The following is a 22,494-nucleotide window of genomic DNA, read 5'->3' as shown; positions in this document are numbered from 1 at the left end:
TAAAAGTTAGTTTCTTTCTACCAACAAAGCATATTAGATTCCAGGTAGAAGACTCCTGGTCAAGAGAGAGAGTAAACTTTCAGTAATTATATCAAAAACTGACAAACATATGACAACAAGAGATTCCAGAAAAGACTAAACCAAAGAGACCTCCTTGAGCGCATCAGTTCAGTTGATGAAGTTGATCAAGTCCATTAAATCAAAGTAAAAATAAAGAAAACAAGCAAAAAAAAATCCATGGGAATACTGAGATAACTAAATGATTTGGTTCAATTTATACTTTCCATCAGGCTGGGCTACTAGGGCTTTCTTCTGCTTTTAGTGTTATTGTACAATAATCCAGTAATAGAAGAGTAACCAACAACTATTCACAAATGGAAAATGAGGATGCAATTATAACAATTTGTCTGCAGTCTAGTGGAGCTATTTAACACCTTCCACCAAGAATGCACAATCAATACTCTAAATGCCTTCTGACTGATCTACCTGAAGTTCAAACAGAGACAATAATCAATTACAACTCCGTTGGACTTAACAGAAAATTAACTGTTAAATACATAGTGAACATTTGCCTGACACTTTAAAAAGGTAAAAAAAGTTAATTAAAAGATACAGGTGTGGGGCTTCATAGGTTTTCACAAAATCTATCAGAAATATTTTTATCCCTTTCTTTTTATAGAAAAATTTAACCACTATTTTTCCATACAGCCTTTATTGAAACTTTGGTACTGTTTTCTTTTCTTTCTGGTACTATACTCTTTTCTAATAAAGAATCTGAATCCAGAGATAAACCAGATTCTTTAATATGGTACAGCTCTTTTCTCAAATGGAATAGACTCAAATGGAATATACATCAGTTCGATGTCTTCCAGCTCTCTCATTGTCGGAAAACACAGTCATTTTTTATTATTTTTAGTCAGTGTTAAGTATATGACAGCTTAAACATAAGATCATCTCAACCATAGGTCCTGTAAGGATATGTTAATATAAATTGTCATTTTCTCTTGTCATGCCAGCCTGAACAGATAAGCAAGACAGTCTTTGGAGAGAGAGAGAGAAATTAGAAGATTAGTTCTGTAATCCTTCGTGGAATACTGTAGGTCAGCAGCTTCTTTGTGAATTAGTGAAGGTGAACCAGCTATCATTGCAGCTCATCAAATTTCACTTAATGAGAACTCAAGAGGGCACTGCTGAGAAATGGGGTATAGATGGATAACTGGAATGAATTTGATGATACTACTGTACAAATTACATTTAGCATTATCCAATTAGCTTGGTACATTGAAGTCTTGGAGGAAAACACTAAGCAACACAAGATTTACAAGGAGAACAGACTTTTCATTATCTCTCAAGTAATATCGTTCAAAATACACTAGCAAATTCTCAGATCAAAGATTTATCCAAAATCATCCCCCTTTTCTCCAAATCTTAAGTTAGAGCAGCAATCTTCCTGAAAAGCTCATCCTTTTCTCATAAATCATGATAGTCAAATCATAACTGCAGCAACAGAGGGAAGAATCATCAAGAATGCAAATGATAAATTCATCCATTCAGTAAGATTAATTTATTAAATTTAGGGTTTTTTTTTTCCACCCTGCAAAGTGATACAAGATCTCAGTTAAAGCTTAACTTTGTATCAAGAAAAAACTTAAATCTTTAACTCGATACAATTTGCAAGAACGCTTTCATTTTGTCTACTGTTGTTTTTTTTTTTTTTGGCAACATGGGCATTCTAAAAATATTGGTTCTGCTAGTAAACCTGCTTATTTGAGGAGATATATACAAAGTCTCATTTCTTAAAAATTACACACATTAACATCAGCTCAAAGACCTTATTATGACCTCAGTATGTTTAATCTATTAGACAAAACAGTTCTTAGAGCATTTTAGTCTAGAATTCCTACCTTAACTACAGACCCTTCATAGTAAATTTAGCTTCTGTGTTCACATAACATCACAACTATGACAGTTGCTCAATCAATCAGATCAAGTAACAGCAGACTTGAACAACTAATTTGGTTTCACAGACGTAATTCTTAGTCTTTAAGGTCTCCAACAGCCAAAGTGAAGTACAACCACTTTCTATAATAAATTCATCTCTGTATGAGATCTCAAGCACTGATTTGCATGACTTTAACAACATTCCATGATCATTTTTCCCCCAACACAAAGTAAAACAAATCATCTTGACAAAGAAAAGCAGAAAGGAATAAGTCACTGTCTAAACATTTATGAAGTCTAATAAGCTGAATTCAGTTTTGACTAGAGAATTGCTTTTGGCCCTCTTGGTTCATGGACAGCTTTTTGCAGGCACCAGCTGCAGTTCCAGTGTTCCTTGAAAGGTTTTGTTTTTTTTTTCTTTTAATAGCACCTTCTGTGACAAATACACTAATTAACTCCAGAAACCTGCTGGAAAGCCTTCAAACTGATGTCATACATTACTCACAATTGAGTAATACTATTGATCTCTGAAGCTCTTCCCCCAGCCCAGCCAGAAGGAAGTTGGTAGAACACTGTGTCTATCAGAATGGACTGACTGAAGGACTAAAAATGCCCTCCTCTGGATATCAGATGCTATTCCAGTTTAGTCAAGGAACAGTTCAGATGACTGACTTGTGACCAGGTGCCTAAAAGATCTTGTGCTGAAATGTTTTTCACTATATGTCCTAAGTAAACAAATGCAAGTTCATATTTTAAGTTTGCTAGCTACACAGACTAAAATGCACCAATCAAATAATTCAATAAAACATACCAAACTAATTTATGAGATTTAGCATTATTTATAGCTAATTCCTCTTCAGAGATGTTTCTTACTAACTGAACACAAATTATTGATCTTTAGTATTCCCACTTTCAAGTAGGATTTAGATTAAAAGACACCTCTTTTTTCTCCAAGTCTAAAGATATATTTTCCGATTGTTAGGCTTATAATGTCAATATCAATTATCTATATGTGAAAGAAACAATTAGAAAGGCAAAAAGAAGGCACATTAATATGGCTTATAAATGATTGTCAATTCATGATTAAGTAGATATGTTTTTAAAATTCTAGCTCTGTTGGGAACATTCACAGTACTGAAATGTATCAAAGCAAACTTGTAAGACAGTGTATGTCTAAAAATAGATATGTTTACTATAAGCTTAGGGGTCTCCATTTTGCTATCTTGGCATATACATTCAAATACATTTAGAGATTAAACTGAATGCTGTGTGTGATTGCATAATTTGCACACACATATACATTTGCATAGGCACAAAATAAAAGCAAAATTGAGGAAGATGTAACTTAATGCACTGATTGCATTCCACTTCTCACATACAAGCTAGGAACAACAAGGATATTCACATGAGCTTGAAGTTTTCCTTAGTAAATACACCTCTAATACACCATATGGCTCATGTTCCCAATATCACTCCATCTAATGAAAGACAAAGTACAGAATTCTCAAGCTACATACCCAGCATAGGTATGTGTTATTCAGATCCAGCACAACACATGTTGCAGCAATCCTTCTGAGAGCCACTCATTAAAACAACTATTGCCTGTTTCCAGTTTATAGAACAAAGGGAGACTTTAACCTTATTAGTCAGTTAAGGAATGGAACAGAAATTAAAAAAGCAAACACAGGAAATATAACTTAGAATCTGATAGTATCCTAGACAAATGTAATTATTCTCAACTGTTTCACAATTTGTCTTCTCCGATATTAATGTTGAAAGTCCATACATCAAGGCACATACAGAACAAAGTTCTTTACTTCATCACAACCAAGTGATAACACTGACTGATTAGGACCTGCACACTTGGTACTCTTGTTATGCCTAGCATTGGGTGTGCTTTTAATACAGGAATTCCACAGTTACCTATTTTTTAATAATTTTTCCCACCACATAAGCAAGTTTGTAAGCTCACAGGTCAAATAGTTTGCACCATTTTCAACCTCTAGATCTCTAAACTGACTTCACTGGTGTCTGAACTGCTTCCAAGCACATCTTTTTCTGAACATATGTATTAACATGCTGATTACATCATTTGCTAATTACTAATGGATAAGTTAAATTAGAAGAGACATAAAATTGATCTCTGAGACACCCCATCACACACCTCTCCTGCCCTTTACATCTCAGCTTAATATGCTGTTACTATTACCTTTCATTTACTGTCTTTCCAACAGTTTTCATTCCTTGTGTTAATCAAGATAGTTTCCATTAATTTTTCTAATGAGATTTTGCAAAACAGTTTTATTAATTCATACCATTAAGAACGCAACATTAAATTCTAAATATGTGAAATTTCCTGCATTCACTCTCAGCTATTTACTAATGTTTTTAAAGTTATGTCAGCCTGATGGTTCCTGCCGATTTCCTTTCTCCAGTATTTTATATTATCCCAGTATCTTTATCAGAGTCCTTATCTTCTCTTACCATTCTGAGGCTAGTTTATTATAGATTATGTATTTCAAGGTTTGCTTCTCTTATCCTCAAAAATGTAGGTATGTTACGAAAACTTACATAAAGCATGAAGTACAATTGCAGCATAGGGTGCAAAGAAGGGGATTAAAAACAAAGCATTTGGCAACCTGCTTTAAAATACTAAAATAGCACAAACTCCCTTGGCTGACATTCCTGTTTACCTTTAGAAATTTTTTCCAGTCTTTTGAGCACAGTACACCTTTGGAAGCTTAGCTTGAATTCCACGATAATTTTAACATGAAATAATTTGTTTGAATGAGATTTTTATTAAAGGAACTTTCTTTCCTTGAGAGAATGTTACAAGCAAGTAGAGAAGCTACCATTAGATTAATTAAATGTAAGTTCTATTTACATTTCTGATTTTTTTCTTAGATTTTAAATTATTTTTCTCCACATATTGCTTTCATTGTGATGAAAATTTGACATGCAGCTGACAATTGCAGGTTTTCACAGTATCTCACCTTCAACTCTCATCCGTTACCTGAATTTCTTGTGAAGGAGTATTCCTATCTTTACAGGCAGCACTAAGAGTACTGCAGAAGCTACTACGAACACATTAACAGCAACAATAACTTCCTCCAAAAGACTTTCCTTAGGTGCTCTTCAGAATCAGTTCAGTCATCTAATATTAGCACTTTACAACACTGCCAAATACCTAACTTATAAACAAATACATCTTCATTGCACACTTTCCAATACTAAAATATTTTAGATTTAAAATAGATTTTTAGATTTTAAAATATTTTAGAAGTTTAAAACTGATTGAGAAACAAAAAGCAAAAGGTAGAACTTCATGATCACTTCTCAGTGACCAGGGAGATAAGCAAGGTGAACAGCCCACTGTAGTTCACTGCTAGGACTACTTGTGTTCAACATCATCACCAGTGACAAGCAGGAGGCAGGTACAGGACAACCACAGAATATGTGGATAAAGCTGAGTTCTTATAGTAGCAGATGAGATTCCTAAAGCATAAATATAAAGTAATCTAAATCCTCTACCTCAAATGCAGAACCAAAAGCGCCTCTGGAGGAAACAGTACCTGGAGTCATCTTTGATGGTTCTCTGATACCATTAACTCAACACACAGCAGGACTCAAAATGAAATAACTAGGTATTGAGCACCTAAAAAAATGGTGCTAAGCATAAAACATGGGTCATATTTATAAAAAGCACCCCTAGAAAGCCTTGGAAAGCCCACATCTTCAGCAGCCCATGCATCTCACAAAATACATGTTTGACCTAGATAACAATAAAAATACACTGGATTTCATGGAACTACAGACTAAAATAATTAAGAGGTTACAGGAGTTGCCATATAACAAACGGTGAGAACTCTAATTCAAAGAGAAAGATACAAAGAAAGTATATTTAAGATTTAAAAACTGTTGAAGGCAATGATTAAACAAGCATAACGCTACAATCTGTGGTATCAGAACTAAGAACCACTTGCTAAACTTGATAAATCTAGCAAAAAGTTATTTTAAAGCCAGAAAAATAAAGTCCCTTACACAGACAATAATACTTTCTATAATTTGTTGCTACATCTGAAGGATACAGAGACAACAAATACCAGTAAATCCAAAGAAGAGAAAAAAATATTAAAAAAAACAACCTCACAGTCAGTGAGTACATAAAGAGAAATCAAAAAAAGCAGAAGCAAGATCTTACCTTCTAGCACAAGGCTGCTCAGATATCAAAGAAGAGGAGGAGGATGAAGGAAATAGTGATACTCTGGTGCCTTCCCTAATTAGCACTTTCTACTACCCTTATCACAGCTGGAGAATACTGAACTGAATGGCTTATTTATCTGATTCAGGTGCAACTACTTATGCCATAACATTATTAACCTACTTCACCCTTATTTTGTTGCAATGATGAAAATGCAATTACTAATAAAAGCAATCACGTGCTTACCAGGAAGCTTGTAAACTCAGCTAAAGAAATATACAGAACTTCAAAATGAAATGAGTTTACTTAATACAAGGAATAAAAGTAATGCATTCAAGTTATCATATCCAGTTTTCAGTATAAAATGTTCCTTTACAAATTTCCATTTTTTCACAAAGGCGCTTTTATTTTTACTTCTCTTGCCCTGGAAATAATACCTCCTATTTACTTCTGTGGAAACAACAGCACATACAAAGAGAATAACAACACTTTTTGATAGAGCAAATTCTCTGCTGAACAAAAAAAAAAAGTTTTTCCACAGTCACCAACATTAGCTATTAATTTTTGCCACCGATGAACAAGATCCTGCAAGCCTCAGACACTGCTGCTGTCACCATTGCTGAAATACACCACACACTTCCCTCCCCTCTGTGCTCATATCCCTTGTTTGGTCTCCACAAATATTCAGTGTGAATCTATGAATGTCAATGTGTGCAATTCTTTCCTCATGGAAAAATTCAGACTGCCCCTCTGCAGTTTTCTACTCGTATAAAAGAAGAAATCTAGGAGAAAACACACGGTATTCCAAAGCATTTTTCCCTGCATAAACTGGAAGGAATATAGAAATGAATGTGACCTGTACATTTATGGCTATTTTAGGGACCTCTTATTAAAGATCATGATGTAACTAAATTAGTGATGTTCTTCTCTTAAAGGGATCAAATTAAATCTATATACTTTTGATATTGTATTGCAATGCCTTCCTTCTCAGAGAGAAATATTTCAAAAGAGAAATCTCTCATCTTCTGACTAGTGAACAGGACAAAACTTCTGTTCAGATAAAATGTCTAGTCTCTTATTGTAGGGTGAATAACCCAAAAGAGTGGTACTCAGAGAAAATAGTGAGGAAGATGGTATATTTTGTTAGGCTTACCTGGATGGTAAACAGACAACCAGTGAATAAAGAGAGGCTCACCTTTTCCAGATGGTTGAGGTTCGCCAATAACTCGAGAAAGGAATTCAGATAGAGATACAGCAGAAGATGGTATATTTCCGTGAGGCTTTTATGGATGGTACACAGACCAGTAGTAAGTAAAGGGCAGCTCACCTTTTGCGATGGTTGAGGCTTACCATTGACTCCATTCAGGAGGGATTTCCAACAAGAGATCCTTCCCTGGTGGTGGTCAGATCTTAAATGGGGTCTGGGAGAGGTGGAGCCAGGCTCCACCCCTTCCAGTCACACAGGTACATTGTCTTCACCTGTGCTCCTGCAGCTGACTCAGTGCTCACCTCAGGTGATCAGTCAGTGGTTCAGGCTGTGATTCAACAGTTCCCATACACTTACACAGGATAAAAAAATTCAGAAACAATTAGATTTGATACAGATTAACAGTATGTCCGAGTTTTTTAGATCATAAATTTATTGTATCTTGTTTTCTGCACTGCACATTGCAAAAAAGCTTTCAGTATTCATTTGTTCTTTATCTGTGGTGAGATGATACAAAAGCACCACACAGAAATGTTGTAATTAGCAAACAGTCAGCTGTAATAAAGCAATCCTGCACTTCTAACCAGAGAAATGTGTACTGGTGCCCAGGGAATGGAAATGTTCACACTGACCTCTTGCATAACTTAGTGACTTAACATTAGAGAGCATAGGACCATTGTTCAGACTCTTTTCTCCTATCTCACTGTACCTGAAACTATTAAAAGTAGAAAACAGTAAGCTCTGCATCAGGAACAAATCCCACAGAATGACAACTAATATAATGCTCTCTATTACACGTATATAGGACTTGATACACAATTGAACCATTTCTAAGTACTAAATCTGGTGGAATTTTCAGATTCAGATCTCTGGTAGAACTATTCAAGTTCAAGCGCTTCTCCAGAGCTGGTAAAGCAACTTAATCCTCTGGCAGTCAGACACATCATGTTGCTTGCTCTTTCAAGAAAAAGCCTATGGAGCCTAATAGGACAAAGCTCAAGTGTTGTGGTTCCATTTGAAATTAAAGATAACAAAGATACAATAAATATGCATTAATTCACAGATGAAGGTAGAACCTCAAATTGAAAAATTCTCATTGTGTTTGCACAGGTGGTTTTATTTCAGTTGTTCAGCTACACTGAGTTTCTATAGATCATGACCTCTAACACAGCAGCAGCAGTATGTCAGAGATAGAAGAACAGATGTTAAGGACTAATTGAAACTAGGCTGGGTCTAAAATATTCAAGAAAAACACAGTCACTGAGTTGGACACTGGAAATAGCAGTCTTTCACACCAGCATACCATGCTAGGGAAATGTTCTTTTTTTTATTTAAATAAATTACGTACTGTATGAGATGCAAAGAAAAGTAGTTATTATACTATTTGATTTTGATATTAACAAATTCTTGAATTGAAATGCTGAAAAGACCATTAAAGAACATTTGTTTTAATGAACAAAGTGCTTACCACCTGGTTAGGAATATAGAAGATGTAAACCATGAGAAATCATCAAGCCAACATATTAAGAGGAACACAACTATATTTAAGCACATAATTATAACTATGCAAATTGAAATAGGCAAAATCATTAGCGCAGTGGATATATGAATCAGATGGACACTGACACTACTTACTACTTTGTTCACACTATATAGCTACATTGGCAAACTGCAGGTCAAACACACTGTGCAGGCATTCTGCAAAAAAAAAAAACATGCTTAATTTGCTCTTACACTGGTTTAAGAATACCTGCTGTGTTTCAAGTACTGCAGCAATGCATTGTAAAAAAATACAATGAGATAGCATAGCAAACAGTCCAGGAGCCTTTTGAATTAATAACATAAATACGTAGTCCTGGTTTACAAACATGCAACCAATTAATGCAAATTGTGTACCACTTACTAATATTTTTAAAGTTCTGAGCTGTTTATTGTAGTTAATTATCTTTGTATCTCCTTTGTCATTACTATTTTTATTTCCATGTTCCAGTTCCTTTTGTGTGATTTGCTCCTTCAGTAATAATTCATAAGCTCAGCCACCAACAGAGCTCACATCTGCAATTGCTGTTTCAGAATAAATAGGTAACACCTCTGACAAAATAACTGGAGAATCTTGTAGTAGATCTGATCCATTGCCTGTAGCTTTTCTACATGCCACACACACAAAGAATCCTTGAAGGTATCAGTGTGTCTGAATCTTCCACAAACCATTCCAAAGCCTGGCAAAATTTAAACAAACTAAAAGCAAATTGAAAAATACTAATGGCTTTACTCCTACTTCAGCAATGAGAAGACTCCTTAGCAGACTTTTGTCTGCTTTTTAAAAGCAAAGACTGCCCTACATACTAAGGTCCCAGGACTCTGAATTCTGACTCCAACTGTACTTACTTTTTCCCAGAAAGCAACAATTTCTCTTACCAGAAATAATAATAATATAGCATTAAGTACATAACTGAGTAACATATGCTAAGAGAGAACCCAACTGGAGATTAAAAAAAAACAACCCTTCTCCTCTGTGAGGAACATCCAGCAGGGAACAAGGCTGCTGAAAGCCCAACTGAGTTAAGCCCTGACTAAGCATGCCTGATCTCTTTTTCAGCACAAGGGGCTGCAGAGCTACTGAGGTCCTTTCCAACCTACATTACCCTATGATTCTGTGATTCAGAAACAACTATAGAGGAAAATACTGCTTTTCTTTTGAGCATCTTTTATATGTGCTCAATTTTCAGCAAACTTTCAACATAAGATTCATTTACCTTTTTAAAATTTATTTTCAGCACACAAGAGTGAATGGAAACACTGCTTACAGCTTAGCCACGAACATTAGCATCAGAGTATTCAACATACTGCACTGTTTCTGTATTTTACTGACAGCATTACAGCAGTTTATTTGGAGGGAATCTGTTTGTCTACTTTATGTCAAAAATTAAGAGGCAGACTGTAATATTGAAAGTAAGCTAGCAGAAACATACAGTTCTCCTGATAGCAATAAGACTTGAAAAAGGCAAAGGAATTATGCTTGAGCCCATCAATCTGGTACCAAATCCTAAATAATCTAAACTGATCATTCTGTCAAAACTCCTCTAGCTATGCTTTTATACCTGCCTAAATAAAAGCTTATCTGTCATGCACTGGACACAGACTGACAGTACTTCATGAATTTCAATGTACTTAATGTGTTTTAATTTGTTAGCTCTGCAGCAAGGAGACATTCAGTAAGCGTCTCCTAATGAGCTGCATAGTACTGCAGGGAGCGCACTGTACAGTTCTTTAATGTTGTTAAAAGATACACCCTACTATTGCTGAAATCTGTGCAGTACAAGAAAACAAAATAAACTTAATTATACAAAGAACCCTTAAAATTATACAGTGTTTTAGTATCTAAACTTGCCCTCCAAAAATCCAACAGGTCTCTGTGACTGAAATCTATATTTAATTACAACTCAAGTTAAAAATACTACATTAACTATGACAAGATAGATGATAAATGCAGTGTTATGGTTCAATGATTTACATCTATGATGTGAATATATTATATACAGGGACAGGTTTCATAATTTATACACCATTTTAGGAATACTATAAAACTATAGGAGCAACTTAAAAATCAGATCTCTTAGTAGTTAAAGCACATATTTATAGCGTGTCTTCATGAGTTTTCTACTGATAGACAGATTCTAGTGGAGTATCTCCTTTTTCTACCACTGATATTTTAGCTTTTGTCGTTTTATTGAAGAACTAAGAAGTTTGAATTCTTTAAGATCTGCCACTGAATATACCATGGGCATACAACATCATATACCACTGCTACCAAGTAATTACTAGAATAATCCACAAAGACGTACATAGTTTACTGATATTACAATGTAAACTCACTGTGGAAAAATGAACTGGAAGAAAAGTTTTATTAACTATAAGGAGAAATGACTTAACTGTTTCTAGCTTTCTTGCTGTCAAGATTTGGGACATGAGATTCTCTAACACTATGATCATGCTGCCTTCTAGTCTGCAGTAGCAAGGAGATAAATGCAGCACAGGGGGACATGGCACACTTCACACCACAGCCTGGTATAACACTTAAACAGCTGTGATACTGGCTACCAAAAAAGAGACAGAGACCTTACTGAGTGAGTACTGAATGCATACATACACCCATGAGCAAAGGATACTCAGTAAATATGAATAGATTGAAAAACAGTCTATTGCCCTGGGAAACACTGTCCAAAAACATAGTATCTCCACAGAGAGAAAAAAAAATGTAATAAAGGGTTCTTTAGCAGGGAAAATGAAACAAGAAACAAAAGTTAGAAGTTAAAGTGACAGATATTAGAATTCAAAATTAGGCACACATTTCTACTCCAAACAATTAGCATGTACACAGATAAATTCTTTTCCTATCGATGCCTTTCGAACAGCTTTTTTCTAATTTGAACAGAAACAGTTATATTTGAATTTCTGATCACAATTCCTTATGAATTAAAATAACTGATTAAATAAGACAACTACAGAAAGGACAGAGGAAGAATGCCATTTTTTTCCACACCTTTGTCAGAAGAACCAGCAACTTGGTGAAATGCAAACTTAACAGAAGTTATACTAAATATACCATAGTTTAAAGGAGGCCATTATTGTATCAGTGGTGTGCCCATGGAAAGAATAAGCTTAAGTCAGAAATTTTGAGGTGCTTCTGATTTGGGACATTGTAGTTTAGAATTCTTGGGTCCATATGAGCATTCTTGAAATAGTGAGTACGTTTTGATTTCAGTACTTTCAAAACCAGAGCTGCAAATTCTTGACATCTTTTATAAAAAGATTTCTGCCACATAGTATCAGTCATTTCTCATTCTGAGTCTAACAAAAGATACCATAACAAAATACCTAAAAACCAATGTCTGAACAAACTGAAAAAAAAAAAATAGTCAAGCTTTCAGTAATAGTATTCAGACAACATTAACAGATTATATTCTACACCGAAAATTGTAACAGGAATAACAACTGAAGGCAACTGCCAAATCTAAAGTAATGTAATACATTATTCTAGCTAAAAGTTTTCTAGTTTGCAAGCAGTCTTAGAATCTTAAAATAATTCAATGAATTCTAAGTATGTTCTTTAATGAATAGGAAAGCAGACAATTTTTTATTCACTAGCCATTTACTGTATGATAAGCATGGAAAGATGGATAAGAAGGAATTTGAGATGTTCTTCAGTTTCCTAGTTCTAGTTTACCACTAAAGAACTTAAACCACAGCAAGCTGGTTGTACTATTTTATTTATTGTAAAAATCATTATTTCCTTGCTAATTTTGGTACTAATATTTTTGACTAAATTTATCTCCCTGATTAATCTTGTTCTATCAACAGCAGGAATAACAGCCTTTTTTGTCTCTTTCCATGAGATACACATTATATAGACATGCCAAGCTATTTTGTATTACTCTCCTTCTTTTTATTATAAACTAACCACCTCCCTTATTTGAATTTATTGACTACACAAATGCACAACATCTAAAAATTTTTAGTTGTAAATAAGGCAAAAGGAATTTCAATGATAGTGTGTAAACTGTAGAAATTAACTCTAGAATTCAATTTTACCATTTCACTGCACATTCCCTGTAAAGTTTTACACTTCTATGAACTTTTGACTTCATGGCTATTCAGCCATTTATTCCACTGGCTTTCTTGAGTTATGCAGTCAATGAACTGTTTGACACGAAAGTCAAACTGTTCGTTGTTGCTCAAGAGTGCCTGCCCTGAAGCTGCCTGGCTGTGTGGAGATTCTGACAATCCAAATATTTTAGTAAGCCAACAGTGAACATCAGTCAAAACCTGTATTAGCAAAAAATTGCACATATTCTTATACAGAGAAAAAGAGCTGCAAAACTGTGGGTCTTCTACTCGCTTTTCTCTCTTGCCTAGAGTCTAAGAACCAGAGAACTGTGCAAAACAGAAAATAGCATGAGTAACAACAAAGTGTGCCATTTGTGAAGTGATCTTTATCACTATTATTTTTGGGGGGTTAACAAATTACATGTCAATGTTAAATGAATGAATAAATAAAATAAATAGAAGAACAGTATGAAAGAAAGGCTTTTTCTATACCTTTAGGTAGAAAGTTCAATTAATTAGTATTATGGAGCCAGTAATAATACCACCAATAAACTCAAGAAATCTGCAGGTTTGTATCCAGAACCCAGAGTCATATTTTAGAGTCAGACAGTTATAACATTATAGACAATACAAAACATGTAAGGAGACTGAAAACCGAAGAGCAGTCATTCCTTCTCCAATAGAAGAGGAAAATATTTCTCTTGGGCTAGAAACTGGCTACTTTTTGAACTTGGATACACATTACTGAAATCTAATTTAATATGCCTGACTGTGAAAAATAATATACTAATCTGTCAAGAGGAGGAAAAAAATCAGTTTCTAGCAGGTGATCAGCCACCCGCCAAATTATGCCCCAGTAGCCAGCAGGGGCATAATAACGGGTCTGTTGATTGGTTGCCATTTAAGGAAATAATTTCATGGCTAAGTCAAGCTTGGTGTTATATCAGAGACATTCTCCAGTCTCTCACAATTTTTTATGTCTATAAACAAAGTCTACTAATGATCACTAGTTAAAATTATCTCCAAAGTCAAAGAGTAGCCACATGCTAACATCATCTTCTGCACTGAGGAAGAATACATATGGAAGGAGACTGACTGGATATGCTGCCCGTTACTGAAATGGAATGAATAACCTCATGGAAAGAGCAAGAGATACCAAGCTGCCATAAAGAAATCTGCTCCAAACTCGTGACTCACAGGAATGGTACTTACTGCATCAGGTCTTCTGACTTCCTCATTTACAATTATCCACTTTTCATCCATCTGTGGGGAACAGAGGCCATAAATGAGAAATTCAGTCCTGTGGAGCACTATAATTCATGACTTCCATAAAAGAAGAACTGTGTTATAAAATGTTCTTCTCCCTTTCTGTCTATGATAGCATACTCCCACTAGCACAGGAAGAAAAACATTTTTGGCTTCTTATTCAAGACAGAAGGGAAGTGTGATATAACACTAAAGTCCTACTCTGCATCAGCAAATTGTGACACTATTTTTTCCTTAATCTTCTACACTTTTTTTTTTTAATATTCCTCTACAGCTCACATTTTACATAAACTTACACTGTAAATTTTCTCTGTCTAGGGTTTTAGCACATCTGTGTGGAAGAAGTTGCTCCTGAGACAAAATATGTGAAGAGAAAAGCAAACGTGGGAGGTGCTGATGCGTACAGGAGCAAGTTACTTGCACAGGGACTTAGTTCTACATCCTGCCTGAGCACACAGGGACAGAGAGGATTTAGAAAATAGGGAAAATGTGAGCTGGGTATGTGATGAATCACAGGTATGGTACTGGATGGTAATTTTGGTTTCACAGCTGTAGGAGTAGAGCACTAGGATAGAAGAGCTATTGTGACCTTAGGAGAACAGAATAAAATAAAGAATTGGTAAGGGTTGTTTTAAATATCAGCACTGGCATCAGAGAAGAGTAGAAATTCCCTTTACTTCATTTCTTCACAATATTCACAATTGTAAATGATAAGCAATCTTATATCTAAACGCCATGAGTGCACTGCAGTAGAGTATCTGAAAACGTAATTTCTTAAGAATTGCCAGAGAAACAGACCTCCTAAAGTGGCAAAAATCAAAGAAGGTTGGAGGAATAAAATGTTGAAGTAATGCACTCCAAAGGAAACTGCAGGATTGGAAAAGGTTTTCTATGTTTATTTTCAATTTGGACTCCTGTTTTTTGGAAGGCTATTCATCTGTATTTTCTGCTTTCAGTGCATTTTGACTAGTAACATAAATCAGCTGACAGAAATAAACTCAAGTGATCTGAAATTTGGATTTTTTTGCAATACTGATACAAAGCAGTGAGCATACCTGCTGAAACATTGGCATTTAGCCAGAGAGACAGTATTTTGAGAAATTTCTCAGATTCCTCATACATCTAAGAATATATTCTTGTGTTGCAAGTAATAAATGAGCAAAGAGAAATGGAAGGGAAAAAAAAAAAAGATTCTCCGCGTGGAAACTACAAAATAATAGTTTCCATTTCAACTTTTTAATAGTGCAACTTACAGAATACTGGTCAAGCCTCAATACCACAGCAAGTTTTAAGGGCTGATGTAAGAGAAGATAAAGCAATGACTTTATAGATCTCTCTATCTTGGTAGATCCATGTTGTGCATGTAGGTAGTTTCCTACATGCACAAGAGGCTATGTAGGAAAATCTTGTGACATTTGATGTTATTTTAACTGGCAGAGCAGCAGCTAAACTATTTACTATATACAGCGAAGATACTCAAAGAGAGTCTCAATCTATTACAAATTTAAAATGATTAAAAAAGGTAAGTATTTTGAGCTAGTAGTGTTTGTTTGCTTCCTTTTAAACTTTCTTTCTTTTACATAATTCTGTATTGGAATACTAGTGTTTACTAACTCTACATAAAAGATCTGGAAGAAAATCAAAATAACTTTACCTATTTCTCCCTCCTATGTCAATACCAACTTCACTAACAAGCATTCTCACAAGCCTTTTTATATTCCATTCATAAAAAAAAAATATCCAGAGACAAATAGTTCGAAAAACTTCTCTGCAGAAAATCCTATCTTCCATCTAAAAATAGGAGATAGGATTCCTATCTTCCTGTCTACCAATCCCTTGTTGCAATGTCAGCTCATTACTTTCTATAATTGGCTAAAGGAAACCAGCTGATTCCCTCCTATCAGCTCATGCTATCTAGACACCTGAATGTTCTCCATGTTTATCTTGACAGCCTCTACAGCTGGTCAGTATTCTGTCTGAATCATGATAACCCAAACAAGGATACCAGATGCTTGGGTTCTTTTTCTTTTTTTTTTCCTACTGCAATGTGAAACTGTCAATACTCGTCTTCCCTTTAAAAAAAACACTGTTATGTTCTTTATGCAACTTTTGCCTAGCCAGCCGGTTACTTTCATTGCTGGGCTGATTATTCTTACCGAAATGCAGTAATTTGTATTTGTCCTGCCTGAACTACACCTTGTTTTTCAGACCAAATCACCAATTAACAACATTGTTTTGAATCTTAAACCTCTCCTCCAAAGTGCTTGCAGATATGCCCCATTCAATTCTCATTTAAATAAAAATAAAAGAATACATCATCTAACACTATTGTAAGATGATTGGCCTTGGCTTCCTTCAGATTACTAAAAATCATGTATAAATTTTTCACTTTTCTACACAGAGATATTGTTTTCTATCACAATTCTGTGCTTTGGGGCACATAATGCAGATAAAGTTACAATTAACATATTTTGGCTCCTAGTCAAAAAGGATAATATTAAACTCTCAAGGAATAACTCTTAGCTACTTCTTTAGAAGAATCCAAACTGGACAAATTCTGATCTAAAAGTAGTAAAAATTTGCTTAAGATCTCTTATCAGTTTTTTCCTAGTATCTTCTAGAACATACTTTTTAAAGCAACAGTTGCGGTGCAGAAAGAAATTCAGGAAAAATAAAATATTACTGAATAATAAATCAGACGTGTACTGAGAGAAAAGGAGAACAAGAGCCCCCCTCAAAATATCCTTGTTCTAATTGTCTAATATAAACATTTATATTTTGCATAAGGATTAATGGATTAAGCTGTTTTACTATCAAAGAAAAAATTGCTTTTTGTGACCTATTGTTAGACAACACCAAATGACTTAATCTAGTTTTCTCTGAAGGCAAAGCTGTATTTAGTAGTGGATTTAAGAGATATGTACACCAGTTTATTATGTAATTTTATTAGCATACAATCTATAAAAATTTTACAATTCTACACATCTATATATATATAGTTTTTATAACTGGCATTTGCTTTCCAATATTGAATAAGCTTCCTTTTTATTTGTCTTCTAATAGATAGGAAAAGTGCACTATGGCAACAGAAAATATGACAAGATAGTCTTCCTAATATTGTGCCTTAATGTAGTGACTGGATTCCTATTGACAAAATGATGATAAGTGTACCCCAATTAATATGCGATTAGGAAACTCTCAAGCTGAGAAAAACCAAAGCACTTATAAGCAATAACTGTATCATAAAACTGTATCATAAGTTTCAGGCAATCTTCTCTCCGTACCTTATTACTTCTTTGGAACACAGCGCTCTGCAAATAAAAAGGGCAACCTAAGTACCATATTGTGTTCGATAGAAAACATGGAAACTCTGTATAATACTTCAGATATAGTTTCAGGAGTAAAAGAGAATTATTGAAGTGTAACAGCTCAGAGTGTTATGACAAATAAGCAAGTGTTGTCAGCAGAGTGGAACACCGAATTTACCTCTGAGCTTTGTCTACATAATCCTTACATTTTATGCTACATTTGTTCAACACTATGCCTTAGCATGAATCAAACAATTAGTCTGTAAGAATTAGTTTGAAGCTTGCACTGGATTCAGCTAGACAGAATCAAATTAGAATTCAGCTGCATAAACGTCTTTATAAATTTGGTTATATTATAAAAAGTGTAGAAAGAGCACACTGTTGAAAATATCACTCACATCACAACAGCAATAGGAAGAAAAATGAATTGAGCAGAAATGAAGTGAGCAGATATATTTATAATAATACAAATAATGATATTTTCTAAAATGAAAAGATTTGAAAACACGCAGTGTTCCATTTTAATCCTAGTAAACCACAAGGTGCTACAGTATCTAGAGGCCTACACAGGAAGGATTATAACTCAGGTGCCACTGAAGCAGTTCTACGACTCAGATTTGGATTTCCAAATGTTTTGTCCTACTTTTTTGTGCTGTGCCAGTACACTAAGAAACTGAAAATTGGCTGTGTGTTTATTAACATGAAGAGTTCTTCATTTCAGGGCTTTGGAGAACAAACACAGAAATTTAAGCAGTAATGATTAAGGACAGACAATTACCTTTCTTGTGCCACATAATACAATTGAGAAGAGAACAAAATTTTTGAAAGTAGATAGTTTATTTTATATACTATATATTCTATATTTCACAATTTCCATTGTATCCTACCATACATGATAATGAGTCAGTGTGCACTTTTAAGTTATTCACTGCTATACATGATATTTTTAATTGGAGAACACATTACAACTCCTAAATTTTATTTTCTGGCATAAAATGAAGTACTCTGAATTTCTGCCTAAAATGCAATTGCTGTTCCAAAGTATTGCTTCCTATTATTTAATTTGGCCCACAGTGTCTAGAGGCAGGTGGTGGTGGTATGGAGGTAGGGGTTGAATGTTTCCACCAATATTGTTATACCTTGTTGCTGTGTGACAGGTGGCAGCAGAGGGGCAGTCTGACAGAATGGTGTCTGACACAGAAATGCATATAACATTGACCCATTAGCATTCAGTGACCCACAAAGCACTTGTAAATACTTTCTATCAAGTTCTTGTAGGCCAGGGAATTGATTTTTCAAATGAATAATTCTTTGACTTTTTGGCAGAGGGTTTGAACTCTTTGTGTTACTAAATACCTTTGAAAAATCAGTAAGAAATAAGAATTCACAATGAATGCAACCAGTTTCAAATTGTGTTTGTATAGTACACACAAACTTGGGAAAGGTGCTTTACCATATTTATTCAGGTGATCTAGAAATGGCTAAACTACTTTTGGAAAGGCTATATATCTTTTACAAAAAACATCAGCCCAAATAAAAAGTGAGAAAATTACTTTCCACTGCTCATTTGAAAATGTGATAATGGCAATTACTTGCTTTACTTTGTCAGTGCTTAAATCAGAGACTTCCAGACCATTCCATTATTCCAGATATTTAATGTCTTACAGAACAATCATATTACTCAGTGTCATGTGTTTCTTTCACCTGTATTCTTCATTCACCCATATTAAACTTGTAACATAAATGAGACTATAACATAATTTATGACTGCCTTAGGCACATCTTCTTGAAAGGAACTGAGCCTCAACCTGTAAACATCGAGGGAATGATAATTCATCTCTTTCCTTATTGAGCCTACTCCAGCTGCTAATTGTGCTCCCTTTTATAAATCTGTGTGCCTGATAGGGATATGTTTAGGTCCACACTCTGGGCAGATATTATTACTCCTTTCTCTTTTAATATGCTGAAGTTCTTCATTCTATAAAGTCAAGTCTTTTTTGTTTGTTTGTTAAACAGGCTCATTCAGATTTTCACTGGAGGGTATTTTTCAAGATGTTTCAAGCTACTTGAGTTAATACAGGCATTAGAAGCAAAATTGTTCTGTTATTTAAGAACACAAAAACAGCCATAATGGATCAGATCAGTAATGGGTCACTGGAGGAGGGTGCTCAGGAATATCACACTAAGACATGACAACTTGTCACAGTGTTATTCATGACAGGGACACAAGGAAAAAAAAAAGAGAAAAAAAACTGTATCGCCAGGGAGAGGGGAATGGGGAAGGGTACAGGGACAACAGATGGGTCAAAAAATAAAAAATAAAAAGCATCGATTTGAGGAGGAATGGTAATTTTACTAAATCTAACAAAATTGAACAATTGAGAGAGACAACAGTTTCCAAACCAAATCTGAGAGCTTACATTAGAAAAATTCCGAGGGAAGCACACATGCTACACCTCCACGGCAGACAAGAAAACATCCCAGGAGACAGGCTGGTGTCTGGTCCCGAGCACTGCCCCTCTGCCGCTCCCCAACACACCACTAACTCTTTAACACCCAGCATGATGTTCTGATGTGGAATACCGACATCAAAACCACAAATCCAAAACAATTATTTAGGGATCCTTTCTTCAACAGCAAAGGAAGAGTGGCACTGATTATATGCATCTTGCATATATGCATACCTCCTGTGGATTTTACGCTGACATTGTTTTAAGAACCTTTGGTGAAGGACCACTGAAAGTATGATGGATGGTCACAATCAGATTCCTGAAAACTGTCTCAGACTACCTTACCTATCCTTCACCAAATAAAAGGACCCTGAATGAGAAGCTATGCCACGTTATGGTTCTCCTCTAAGCCACCAAAAGCCTTATTCAGATGTAGGCCTTGGAACAGCAAGATTCCCTTACACTCTATACCCACATTAAATTATCCAGCTCACTCTGCTGAGAATGTGTGGCTTTGCAGGAAGAGCTGACTGGGCTTGGGAATTATTTCAAGTAGAGTTAATTTCTATTCAAATATGTGGAAAATGAAAACCATGTGATACATTAGCATAGAATAAAAGGTGAATTTGCACATTATTAGAAATACTTATACAGGCAACTAATTATGCTGCTGTCATCCAACAGTATGGCTATTACAGAACTGTACAAAAACTTTCACATGATACTGCAGCACAATTACGCCGATGAGAATATATCACAATGCATAAATGATCATTTTACATGTGAATAAAGAGTTACAGCTAGCTAGATTGTTCAGTTCCAATATGGCTAAAATACAATTATTATACTTGCAGAAAGATTCCTATTGTGTTTCCTGGTGGCATCTGCATGCAGAGCATTCCTAAACAGTAATTGCTGGTATAATTCTCACACATAGCTAGTGTGTGTATCACAAGCATGGATGGATTCACTTACTGAAGCAGAGCACTTCTTTTCCTTGCTTGAAACTGGCAAGGGATAAAATCTCTATTCTGTGCAGTACAGATTGCAAGTTGCTCCATGCAAATGAAGGAAGAACATTTTTGATGACAACTGCAAAATCTATAGCACTGCCCCTTCTTATTACTAGCCTCCACATGCTTTCACTTCCTACAAGTATTGATGAGCTGTAAAGTGTAAGATTGTGCTTGGTCTTCTGAGTTGAAGACTGCAGCAAGGGAAGGTGGTCAGGCATTCTTAGCAAGGTTGTTGGGAATTGGAGTCCTTATATACCAATTTTCCATTACCTTGATAAGGGTGGATGTGAAGCTGTGCCCTCCACCACTTCAGGAAAAATAGTCAATCAAAAGATCCTCACAGTGACTAATTGCTACAGTAGTTATGGAATACCAAGGTGTCCTTGCCAGTTATCATGGAGAACTTCACATTTTGACACCTACTGTCTTTGCTGTTACATTCTCAATTACAAAATGCTGCAGCAATTAGACCCACACACTGCCTTTCTACATGTTGACTGAATTTCTGCTGTGGTTAATAAAACTGTGTAGTACAAAAAGCAGTGACAGCAACAAGTTCAGAGAGCATAAATCTGTTACCTACCACCCTACCCATGGCCAGAAAGCTTTACCACCTCCTATGTGAAGTTTTCTTCTGTTGCAATCCTTTCACAACATTGAGTTCATACTTTCATGTCTAAAAACCTCAGCAACATTTTACACATTTTACTGAAATTAGCGAAATTTCTCTGGTGTGTTCTTATAAAATGAAGCATAAACCAACAGATTAAGTCTACAATAACATACTTTTTAAAGCAATGTTGTCAAAAAGCAGTATAAAAATTCTAAAAGAAAAAATAAAATCTATACAGGCCCATAAAATCTGTACAAACATATGGCTCTATATGTACATATATACAACTTTTAACACACATACTATTTATAAAAGTGTTGAAGAATTACACTGAGAGAAGAGCAAGATTCGAAGAGACAGTTGGCTTAAGTGGCTTTGGTTCAACTAAAAGAGTACAAGATAGGAGCAAACTGATCAGCAGAAATCTTTTTCTTAGAGATTTTTTTTTTTTCAGAAAAGGCCACAACACTAACTCAAAAAAAGTAAGGGAGAAATGGAAAATAAAAGTAAACAGAATCAAAGATCTTGTATTATGCTTACTATGTTCAGTTCTCTCTCCCTGTCAGCTATAAGCTTTTGGAGGAGTCTTTTTCTACTCACGTATTTGTAAAATAGCACGCAATCTTCCTTTCTAATCACAGCTAAAGCAGAGGTTTCACACAGATCTTGTATTCTATAGAAAGGGTAGGAAGCAAAAGTCCTTCCCAGAAACAAATGTTAATTGTCCTAAAAATGTGTTGCAATGTATTAACTTTAATGTCAATTTATGTGCTAAAGAAGCCTCAGTGGTGCAGGGACCTGGGCTGAAAATAAGAAAGGCAGCCATTGACTCAGGGAATGGCCACAAGTTGCACCAGGGAAGATTTAGATTAGATTTGAGGAAAC

The 22,494-nt window shown here is 35.1% G+C and overlaps 1 protein-coding gene across 1 annotated transcript in view; it reads right to left on the bottom strand.

The window, feature by feature from the left end:
- Positions 1 to 22,494, bottom strand: part of SGCZ (sarcoglycan zeta) — a 326,796-nt gene that overhangs the window by 290,261 nt on the left and 14,041 nt on the right. The window contains exon 2 of the mRNA XM_065737005.1: positions 14,169 to 14,219. Within this exon, the coding sequence (XP_065593077.1) occupies positions 14,169 to 14,219 (51 nt within the window). The remainder of the gene's footprint in view (positions 1 to 14,168; positions 14,220 to 22,494) is intronic.

The sequence above is a fragment of the Cyrtonyx montezumae genome, unplaced genomic scaffold, assembly GCF_038088225.1.
Source record: "Cyrtonyx montezumae isolate F1298 unplaced genomic scaffold, pur_monq_1.0 scaffold_2, whole genome shotgun sequence".
Lineage (NCBI taxonomy): Eukaryota > Metazoa > Chordata > Aves > Galliformes > Odontophoridae > Cyrtonyx > Cyrtonyx montezumae.
Note: the sequence above shows the minus strand (reverse complement) of the source record. Positions and strands in the feature narration are given on the sequence as shown.